Raw genomic sequence first — 10,902 nt, forward strand, 5'->3', positions numbered from 1 at the left:
TAAATTTAGTTAAATAAGTATGCTGCATATTATTTAAACAGGCATATTATATTCAAAAAAAGTGATATTTTATCAATTACCATGAAATCAATAAAAGTACATGTACCGGTAAATATATTGTAAATTTCGACATTCATCGTTGCATAACTCGAACAACTGTGCAGACAAATTTTCTTAATTTCTAAATTATGGTATTTTATTTGTCAACACAGCTGTCAGTTTTATGAATGATGAACATCAAAGTATACAATTCAGTGCTTAAATAAACAAAGAAGGCATTTTATTGATGTCAGGCACATCAGATTCTATGTTTAAGATATAGGTTATTGTTGCAATACCTTTATAGGGAGGAGTTTATCTCACCTGTATGTGGATGTTATTTGTGCTTTCAGGAACAACTTTACCAGGAGGAAAGAAGACGCAAAATACTACAGGAGGAGGCTGATCTGGAAGCCAGGCGTCATAACGACTTCTTCACGTAAGTAGAGAGATTATTGGAAATTTATCACCTTGTTAAAAGAGGTCATCTGAATGCAAGGTTAAGCATATTTTTATTCAATTTTAACATAGAGACATTTTACAAAAAGAAAAAAAATGAAATTTGTGTCTGTTCGATGCATATTACTGCTCTATCAAGAGCACCATAATTTCTTTTTTGCGCAGATATGAAAAGTATCAAATAGTTTTCAATTTTAGTTGTTGAAATAATCATTTTTTTTGTTAAGCAAAACATTAAACCTTTTTCAGAAAAATTACAATTTTTTTTAAACCTGTTCAAAGAACGAACATTTACAATTAAAAAAAATTTTCGGCATTAACATTTTGGGAGTTAGAAAGTGTTCAAAAAGTTGGTTGTTCCCAATTTAGGGCTAATTAGTTCCTTTAGTTCCCAACTGTCATACATTTTATAAAAAAACAGACCATGTCACTGTATCTAATCATTTAACCCATCGACTCCAGGTTTATAACCTACCAATCCAAACTGAAAGTTGAATTTAGTTTATTTAAGTTGACAAATTTTTTTTTTCTGAATTCTGATGATGAATTAATTTGTCCCCTCCAGCTACCCTAATAACATAAATCCAGATCCCATGATGACGTAAGTATACGCCTGATTGAACATGTCTACTAATCTCTAAGTGAGGGGACGGTCTCCCTGCTCCATCTTCATCTCTCACAAACATCACAGTAACCATGGTAATACCTCCATCATTCTGCCAAAACAATATTAATGCTTTTTTTTTGTCATGGATGCCTAAAACATACAATATGTACAAGTTAAATTAACAGAACATTGCTTCCGTTTTAATAGATTATTTAAATTCAAATATTTGGGTTTTAGGTAAACATGTATCGGTATACTATTTATTCAGTGTAGCAGATGTTAAAAATGTTTATTGTTGGCTTGAAGCAGTGTAACAAATGCACAGCAAGTGGGAATGGTTAAAATTAGACTCGGTACAGTTGCAGCATCACTTAGTCAGATGAACATTGATTTGAAGTATTTCTGCATGGACAGACAAGTTTCTCTTCATAGCTCTTCAAGTTTTCTTTTGTTTTTAAAGTTTCCCCTGTCTTCATTTGTTCAGAGCCACTGGTTTTGCTATGTTTCTAACAACAAGCTTCTTACTAATGATGAATCATGGGTATTTTTTTTTTTACATCATAATAACACTTCTCCAGAAACACTTCTTTGTTCTTTTGAAAACATTCTCCTTTTGTGATTCTGATTTTGATCCACTGGTTCAACTCATTGTAATTTTTTTTGTTTTTCCTTTTCTCTATTGACACATTTGAATGCTATGACTTAAAGGAAATTATGCTTAGGTAAAATTAAACATCATATTCTGTGAGTTTATCATGTAAAACAATTTTCTTATTGTGACTTACTGCACTGCAGCCCATCTCAGAAATCACCGATACCTGTTGACCGGTTTGATGAGCCAATGACCGTCACAGCTAAGTATGGAGTCCCAGCAGACAGAAGAAGAGGCTTCCAAATCCAGGGCAAGGCCAAGGCTTTGTACACCTTTAATGCTCAAAATCCCAGGTAGGGACAACCATTTTTTTCATGTCTCTTTACTTTTAGTGCTCTCAAGTTCAGTATTGATCATCATCTTACTGAGAATCTTCAATCTTTCATGAATTTGGTTTAAGAGAAAGATAGGTTTGCAAGAAACAGATCAATAGTGAGTGAAATGAACAGTACTTTGCATTTTTGTTATTGATCAGAAAAAATGGAAATGAGATTAATTGAATTCTATGTTCCAAAATACTTTGAGTTTGAACTGGCTGAATGAAGAATGGAAAATGAAGCCATGTGCATTAAACTTTGTGTACTTCTTTAATTAAACTGGACTGCATTTAAATCAATCCTCCAACTTTTTTTTAGGGAACTTTCATTCAAGAAAGGTGATATCTTGTACCTCCTTCGGCAAGTGGACAGGAACTGGTTTGAAGGGGAGCATTATGGCAGGAAGGGAATTTTCCCCAGTAATTATGTAGAGGTGCGATCTTGATAGAATCAAATAAAATAATGTGAAAACTATGATGTGGTTCAAATGAAAGATGTGAGAGACGTATCAATTTAGTTGAAATAAATTCTTATTTGTAGGTGATCACAACAATAGAACAGGCACAAGAAGCAGCCAGGCAGTCTGAGGGACAGGCCAGGGCCAGATTTAACTTCAATGGACAAACTAATGTAGAGTTGTCCTTACGCAAGGTATAAGTTTACAGAAAATAATCAGTTATTTCTTGTAAAAAATATTTTTGTAGACACAAATTTTTGCAAGTCATTTATTTGTATTTGATGCTATAACCCCATTTTGTGTGTGTGTGTGTGGGGGGGGGGGGGGGGCTGTTTCCTTAATACATACTAGAAGTTCTACATTGCAGGAAATACAGATATGGATTCTAAAGAACAAGTCTCAATAAGGCTTATCTGTGGTCCCCAGTTACTCGTCAAATTTCGAACATTTATTAAAATTTTTTAAAAATTAAATTTTGTTATTAACTAATGTCTTTATTATTTGAATCATCATCTAAAAATGTCAAACAATAGATATAGGCAGCATACGAAGCTGCGCGTTGAAGGTAGGGTCCTTTGATTTTCATGAATAACAAAAGAAATCAGTGACAGGTACACACTTCAAAGCTTTCGTAAACACCGAGCACAGGTTTGTTCAGAGTCGAGTTTGAAATATAATATGTATATTATATATGTAAAGGTTGAGTGAAAATATCTATGTTGAACAACCTTGTGCTCTATGTTTTCTAATTAAAAGTATTATGATTTTGAATCTCTTTGCTGACTTCATTTACATCCGATTAACCTCTTTATGACCTGTTTAGAATCATAGCAAGCCACGTGGATTTGTATCGTTACGGGTAAATGCCCCCAGTAAACGTGCTAGTTCTCATTTGAAACGTACTCAGTTTTATATCGATCAGCATGGACTCGTTTGGTTCATCTTGTTACAGCGTTTATTGCCAAAGTTTTGTAAATAGAAAATTGTATTTGTAGTTGATTGTGAATCTTGAACATTTACATGTACTAGTAATTCGTCTTTGAAAAAAAAATGTCATACCAAGATCTTCTTTTTATAGTATCTAATCTAAATATCTCCGCCCATTCCCATGTAATAGAGAAACCGAAGTCTGATCGGGGGAAAATATTCCGGCATTTTTTAGTGCGATAGGTGTTAAAAATAGGCTTGTATTTTTTGATATGTGTTTAATTATCCATTATAAATATGCGATGCTTTAATTAGAAATACTTCGTTATACACAATGAAAACAAACAAAATACCGTATGCTAATATTTAACCGGTAAACCAAGGGTGTAAAAAGGGACCACACTACTATACTTAAGTAGAATACACCTTTTGTAGAAGCTGAGAAATATTTTTTTAAAATCTTCTAATAGATGTTATTCATTTTATAGGGAGAAATAGTGACTTTGTTAAGGAGAGTAGATGAGAATTGGTTTGAGGGAAGATCTGGTAACCGCCAGGGAATATTTCCTGTGGCGTATGTAGAGGTGTTAAATGAACCCTCCACACCTCTGGTGACCCCAGCACCCTCTGTTATCACTACACCAATGACAGGTAGAGGTAATATCAGGACACTGTCTTTGTTTCTATCCACTTCCTGTCTTGCTGTTCCTTCTTTTTTTTCCATGTGTCACTTCTACATTTGATATTCATTTTGTTTTCCCTTGATCATGTGTGTTATTCTATTGGCTAAAAAGTGATTTATTTATATATACCTGGTATTAGTTTATTGAATCCCTGTTTGAGATGATAACTATCTGTATAATAAATATCCTTTTGATTTTTTTTTTTAATAATAAATACTGATGGGTATTATAAATACAAATAATTTTGTGTGGGTTTATTTTCTACTTCTGATTTTGTTTTTGTTAAAATGTATGTGGTGTAAAATTTTGTTCAGACTTTTTCATTCCTTGCTCTTGTATTTTTGTATGCCTGTGATCTTAAGTTATTGTCAAAGTCAATTTTTTTTCATTCCTTGCTCTATACATGTAGGTACACCAGAGATGCTATCCCCTGTTAGTATGGAGGCTCCCACCCCTCCTCCACAGCCCTCCCCAGGGGCATTTTCACCCAAATCACCAGCAGGCTACAGATCTGGATCAAGACAGAATGACATCACTCCCCATCATGTGCAAGGCTATCATGCCACCCCAGGGCTAGAAAAGACTATGTCACCCCGTTACTATGATAGAATGGACAATGGACATGCCCCTCAGTTCAATGGGGGTGATTCTTACCAGTATTCACAACAACGATCACGGCAGAGTCCCGGGACGGGCCGAGGTCCGCTGTCCCCGGTACAAACAGACAGACAGATGGGATATTCTCCCAGTGCTAATAAAAACTATGTGGAGAACAATAATGATTTCTATAGGAATAAGAATGTAGATGAGGATTTAGCCTTAAGTAGGTGAGTGTCTAATTAGGTTAATTAATCAACTCATCATATTCAAGACAAACAGTTTTCCTAACCACAAGTAACTCAGTTTTATGTCTGTTTACATCTAGTTTAAAAATCAAACCCCATCAGGATGCATGAACTTTAGAAATGTTGAAATCTTTGGCATGATATTATAAGTCTTTATTTTACACAATGTAATGTTTTGGGAACCCTGTAGTTAGATTCCATGTTTTGTCTTTGTCAGAGAAATGCTTAATTTGATGGTTGTGGGGGATATTGTGTATGAACGGTAAGCACTGAGTGAACCACAAAGAATGTTGTGTAGACACGTGATAGTTCATTGATGTCTTTCCTTGAATGTGACACTCACTTTACCCCCCAGTTTAGTTTTGCACATCTATCTATCAGAAACAACAGTTGGTTCTTTTGTTGATTTCTTTATTCTGAGTTGTATCTTCTTTACTTACATATGAAAAGTCTCCTGATTTCATAGATTTCTTGTTTTACTTTTATCCTCTCACAACCCAAAGATGTTTGTAGGATTTGTCATTTTATCAGAATCATTGTATTGGTAGTCACATATGCCCATTTGACATTTATAGTTCTGTATACGTTGCAGATATCGAGCTATTTATGCATATAAACCTATGAACGATGATGAGTTGGAACTATGGGAGCAAGATGATGTGTATGTAATGGAAAAATGTGATGATGGATGGTATGTAGGGACCTCATGCCGGACGGGAATGTTTGGAACCTTCCCAGGAAATTATGTACAACGAATTCAATGTAAGATTTTGTTTATATTCAGATTACAGGTATTGTAGCATATACGTGTACTTGTATTAAGAATTTTTTTTTTAATTTAATGGGGATGAAATTTTGAGTTTTAGGCCAAAAATACGAATTCAGTGATATGTGAATTTGTGGACAGCTACCATTGTCCAAATCAGTTTAAGTTGAATTGTAATTCATTGATCACCAAATTTCGTGGTCGGGCTCAACCATGAAAACAATTAAAAATTGGTGTTCAACAAAAAAAAAATGATGAAAATTTTAAAATGAATAGCTGTGGGGCTATTGGAAGAAATCATTCTTTAAATTATTTCCCTTACAATTTCATATTTCTATACTAATCAAAATTAATTTTTTCATTTCACAGGACACAGGTGAAAGGTTTTGTTGGCCACTAACTGCTTACAAGTATCATCCAATCAAAGTCACATTATAGTTATCCATACAAGGGACAGGTCAAGCCACAGAACAGTCAAAAGTGTGGCTAAGTTGCCAAATGTTGCCATAGTTCCTTACAGATGACTCTCTAATGTAGTTGATCAGTTAGTCCAAATTGTATTTTTATGTTTCGATTGAAAAGAATCTTCGCTGTATAAAATTTTCAATATTTATTGTCTGTTTTAATAATTCTGATAATATTTAGTTTGACTGACTGACATGTGTTCAACACAGAATGCACTTAAGTTTTTAAAGATGCTGTAGTATCATACGGGGCATAAAAAAGAATTACCGGTATTTTGTCACATATCGGAACAGAAAACATTATATACAAGATCTTTTCCACACTTTCTGCAATTTTGATGACAATCTTATCTATATCATTAATGTTAATGAAATAATAAAAAGGGGATTGTTGAAAACTGATGGCATTTATTGCAGAGTTAAAACAAAAAAAAAGATTGAGTCATTCTATTATAAGAGGCATTTAGTCCCATTGACAGAAATTTGTACCTGTACAAGTAAAAATACTCAGTCATATTACATCAACATCCAACAGAACATGGTTTATTAAGATTCTTTGACATTTTCAAACTCCAAATTAATATTCTTGGCAAGTCCTATAATTATGCTTATGTAGCATTGTACAATACCAAGCTTTTTGTGATTATTTTGGGAGTGATTGAAATGAGTGACGAGTGCTGTCGAATGGCTGAAATATTTTATATACATTTAAAATGTAGGTTTAAATATATATGCTGACGTTATTCTACAAATGACAAATGTGTCGCCTTCTTCTGGTGGCTCATTTCAACTGTTTGATTTCCCTTTTTTAGAGTACTTTGTAATTTAGTTGTGAAGGATATTTTAATGGCATGTTAATTTTCTGACTGGTTATAGGCTGTGTTTGTTTTCCCTTCAGAAAAAAAAAATGAAGTATTATGCTAGAGAAAGATTTAATATCGACTCATATAAATGTGCTTTTTTTAAATTCATGCCTAAATCTACAAAATATCTTTGTTGTAGTATTAATTTGCTTTTCATAAGAACTGGGATAGTTTATTTCACTTATTATATAATTATGTGTTTTTACTACTCAACTTTCGTTGGGTCAGGTGGATGCTAGGATCCTAAATTGTGCAATAAACAATTTCACCTGTTAAAATGAAATGGAGACACAAAAAAGTATTATTTATATTTCCTGTTGTTTTCCCCTCCTTATTCAATATTGTCTTCGATGTATATTGCATTTTTCACTGTCTGATTATGGAAGTAGAAAATTAAAGAGTTATCCTCCCTGATCCAACAAGTTTCATTTTTTCATGCATTTCGTCCGTTATTTTGTACCTCACATCATTTTGGTTGTGTTTAATTATAAAGTAAAAAGTATTTTGTTGGATGTTAGATTTCATATTTACGTTACATGCTTCATTTTTTCGTGTAGCATATTTGTTAATATTTCATTAAGTTATTTATAAAAGAGTTGACATGTCTCCATGACAATTAAGCCACTTGTTTTTATTATTACCTTGCCACAGCCTCATGTATTTATAGTCAGATTGTGACAAGGTTTATTCATAATTTCTCCCGTTTTCGTTTCATAGGGAGATAGACATATTTCTTATGCAACTTAGGGGAGTAAATTCAAAGAACTACATAAAATCCTATGTAATTTTGATAATGAAAATTATTTGAGTGACAGTGAAATATGATATTCAAATTAAATACACAATTTTTTTTTCAAAATTAGTGAAGTTGTCATGGAGACTTGTCTGCTAAGCAGGATATTTAGTAGCTGTGCCTACAGTAGCTATGGATATATGTTTTATACACCACCTTTTTGTTGCTACCATAGATGAACCTTTTTTGGTGCATGAAATAAAATCTAATGTCTAGATCACTTGGTTTTTATTTTTTATTTCTATACAGTTCTGATGAATGAAGTTTGTGGGAAGTATGAGGCAAACATGCATTTGATTCAGTGAGAATAAAATTTATTCTTGGTACTAAATGAGAAAAATTATTTTTAATAAGACTTTTCTTTGAAAAGATTTACCTGATATATTTTGATGGACACATGCTGTTGACCTCCATTTAGTAGGCTAATAGAGTGATTTCACGCTGGGAGGTGAATTACTTTTACATTTTTTTGTGTGGGATAATTTGCAGTATATGTGTGATCACAAAATGTCCACAAAAATTTGTCACAGCATATACTTCATGTATGAAAGCTCAAGTGAGCTTTTCTGATCACATTTTCTCTGGCGTCTGTCTGTCCGTCCATCCGTTCACATTTTCAACTTCTCCAAACCGCTGGGCCATTTACCAAACAAAAATGCAACGACGCAACCTTCGGTGAAGGGGATTCAAATTAATTCATATGAAGGACCATGCCCTCTTAGGGGAGATGATTAAGAATTAGTGAAAATTTGGTGGCATCATTTGAAAATCTTCTTCACAAGAACCACTAGGCCAGAAAAGATGAAACCTATGTGAAACCTTTATTATGTAGTGTAGGTTCAAGTTTGTTCAAATCATGACCCCCAGGGGTAGGGTGAGGCCAGAATTGGGGATCAAAGTTTTACATAGGAACATACAGGAAAATATCTTCTGAAGAAAAGCAAAGCCATGATTAGTCATATTGATATAGAAAACATGCGCAGGTAGTGTAGAATCATCCCCCCCCCCCCTTTTTAGGGGCAGGTTGGGACCACTTATGTATTTAAACTTTTCAATACTGAACCGATTTCTGCTTTTTTCCTAGCCAGCAACAGTGCTCAGGTGAGTGAAGTGGCCGATGGGCCTCTTGTTAAGATATATACAATGACAATTCAAGAAATCAGCATAATTTTCTACCCACTGATTGAACATAAACTGTAATTCGCAGCATTGTGACCCCATGGAAAAAAGAAGAGTATTCCTAATTTATTGGGAGGCAAGGGAAGGATATGATGAACATTTCTCAAATGTTGCTTTGTAAACTATTGTATGAACTAATATGATTGTTCTTATTGTAAGTTAAATGCCACTTTGTGTATGTATTTTGAAAGAGTAATTTTAAATTATAAGGCAATTTTTTTTTCACCGTGTCTTTTGTGTCTGTAACTGGAAAGGAGAGAAATATGATGGACCAGATTGGGATTCAAACCCAAGCCCCCTGAATCTCCAGTCAGGTGCTCTACAAACTGAGCTAGAGTAGAATTTGTCTGACCACCACAAAATTCCCTCCTTAAATGTTGTTGCCTCCCAAAGACACCAACCCAGACTTTTTCCTGGCAGGTCTTTCACAGGCAACATCCTGGTCACGACACCAAATGTAACAGGAAAGGGTGAATTGCAATGAACCAGAGTAATAGTCAAACCTGGGTCCCCTGAATCTCCAGTCAGGTGCTCTACAAAGTGAACTATCTGGTCACTGGCGATCGAACCTGTCTGACCACCATGTCATAACTGCTGGAGCTGGTCCATGCATCAGGAAAGGATTTGTGATAGGAATCCATACGGTGCTGTCCATTGTTTGTGGAATGGATCATATAAGACATCAACACTGAGAGAGTAAGACATATAGTACATTGTGCCACATGAACATGAAGGTTTCCACGGTGAATTTAATCTTGTGCTGTCCAGTGTGGAATGATTCATAGGCAGATTAAAACTTGTCGGGTTGACGGTCTGTTGACCTATCTTTAATACTACTTGTTAGAGTGTCATTCAGGCTCGCTGTTTATCAGTTTGTATACGTCATGTGGTTGGTAATGGTCAGGCTGTCCTTGATACTTGCTGTTTATTGTAAATACCTCACATGAATTGTAATGATCAGGATGTCTTTGATTTTTGCTGTTGATTGTTATTACCTCATGTGGATGATTGCATAGTTATAGTGATCAGGCTGTCCATGACTTTTGCTGTTATTACCTCATGGATGGTAATGGTCCGGATGTCTTCGACTATTGCTGTCTATTATTTTATCATGTGGATGGTAATGATTGGGAGTCTTTGACTATTGCTGTCGATTGTAATTACCTCATGTGGATGTTAGCATGGTTATAGTGATCAGACTGTCCTTGACTATTGCTATAATTACCTCTTGTAGATTTTATCATGTGGATGGTAATGGTCTGGGTGTCTTTTACTATTGCTGTTCTATTATTTTATCATGTGGATGGTAATGGTCAGGGTGTCTTTGACTATAGCTGTCTATCATTTTATCATGTGGATGGTAATGGTCAAGGTGTCTTTGATTATTGCTGTCTATTATTTTATCATGCAGATGGTAATGGTCAGGGTGTCTATGACTATTGCTGTCTATCATTCTATCATGTGGATGGTAATGGTCGGCTTATCTTTGACTATTACTGTCTTTTATTTTATCATGTGGATGGTAATGGCCAAGGTGTCTTTGACTATTTGCTGTCTTTTATCATGTGGATGGAAATGGTCAGGTTGTGTTTGACTATTTCTGTTTATTGATTTATCATGTGGATGGTAATGGTGGTTTATCTTTGACTATTGCTGTCTATTATTTTATCATGTGGATGGTTATGGTCCAGGTGTCTTTGACTATTGTTTATTATTTTATCATATGGATGGAAATGGTCAGGGTATCTTTAACTGTTGCTGTCTATTATTTTATCATGTGGATGGTAATGGTCAGGTTGTGTTCCACTATTGCTGTCTAGTAATTTATCATGTGGATGGTAATGGTGGTTT

The 10,902-nt window shown here is 34.4% G+C and overlaps 2 protein-coding genes across 7 annotated transcripts in view; one reads left to right on the top strand and one right to left on the bottom strand.

Annotated features, from left to right (window-relative positions):
- Positions 1–8,092, top strand: part of LOC133190361 (uncharacterized) — a 231,401-nt gene extending 223,309 nt beyond the window's left edge. For 5 of the 6 annotated variants that reach the window (XM_061325940.1, XM_061325942.1, XM_061325941.1 and 2 more), the window contains 10 exons: positions 393–478; positions 1,064–1,099; positions 1,901–2,050; positions 2,393–2,507; positions 2,615–2,725; positions 3,947–4,115; positions 4,551–4,968; positions 5,204–5,248; positions 5,579–5,748; positions 6,122–8,092. In XM_061325940.1, coding sequence (XP_061181924.1) covers positions 393–478; positions 1,064–1,099; positions 1,901–2,050; positions 2,393–2,507; positions 2,615–2,725; positions 3,947–4,115; positions 4,551–4,968; positions 5,204–5,248; positions 5,579–5,748; positions 6,122–6,123 — 1,302 coding nt within the window. In that variant the 3' untranslated portion in view covers positions 6,124–8,092. The remainder of the gene's footprint in view (positions 1–392; positions 479–1,063; positions 1,100–1,900; positions 2,051–2,392; positions 2,508–2,614; positions 2,726–3,946; positions 4,116–4,550; positions 4,969–5,203; positions 5,249–5,578; positions 5,749–6,121) is intronic. The other variant, XM_061325945.1, reaches the window with a different exon arrangement.
- The window catches only part of LOC133190369 (RNA binding protein fox-1 homolog 2-like), a 443,535-nt gene that overhangs the window by 138,508 nt on the left and 294,125 nt on the right, over positions 1–10,902 (bottom strand). The window lies entirely within an intron of this gene.

Source organism: Saccostrea echinata, unplaced genomic scaffold, assembly GCF_033153115.1.
Source record: "Saccostrea echinata isolate AGI-Se365-2 ecotype Australia unplaced genomic scaffold, CSIRO_AGI_Sech_v1 ptg000022l, whole genome shotgun sequence".
NCBI classification, from domain to species: Eukaryota; Metazoa; Mollusca; class Bivalvia; order Ostreida; family Ostreidae; genus Saccostrea; species Saccostrea echinata.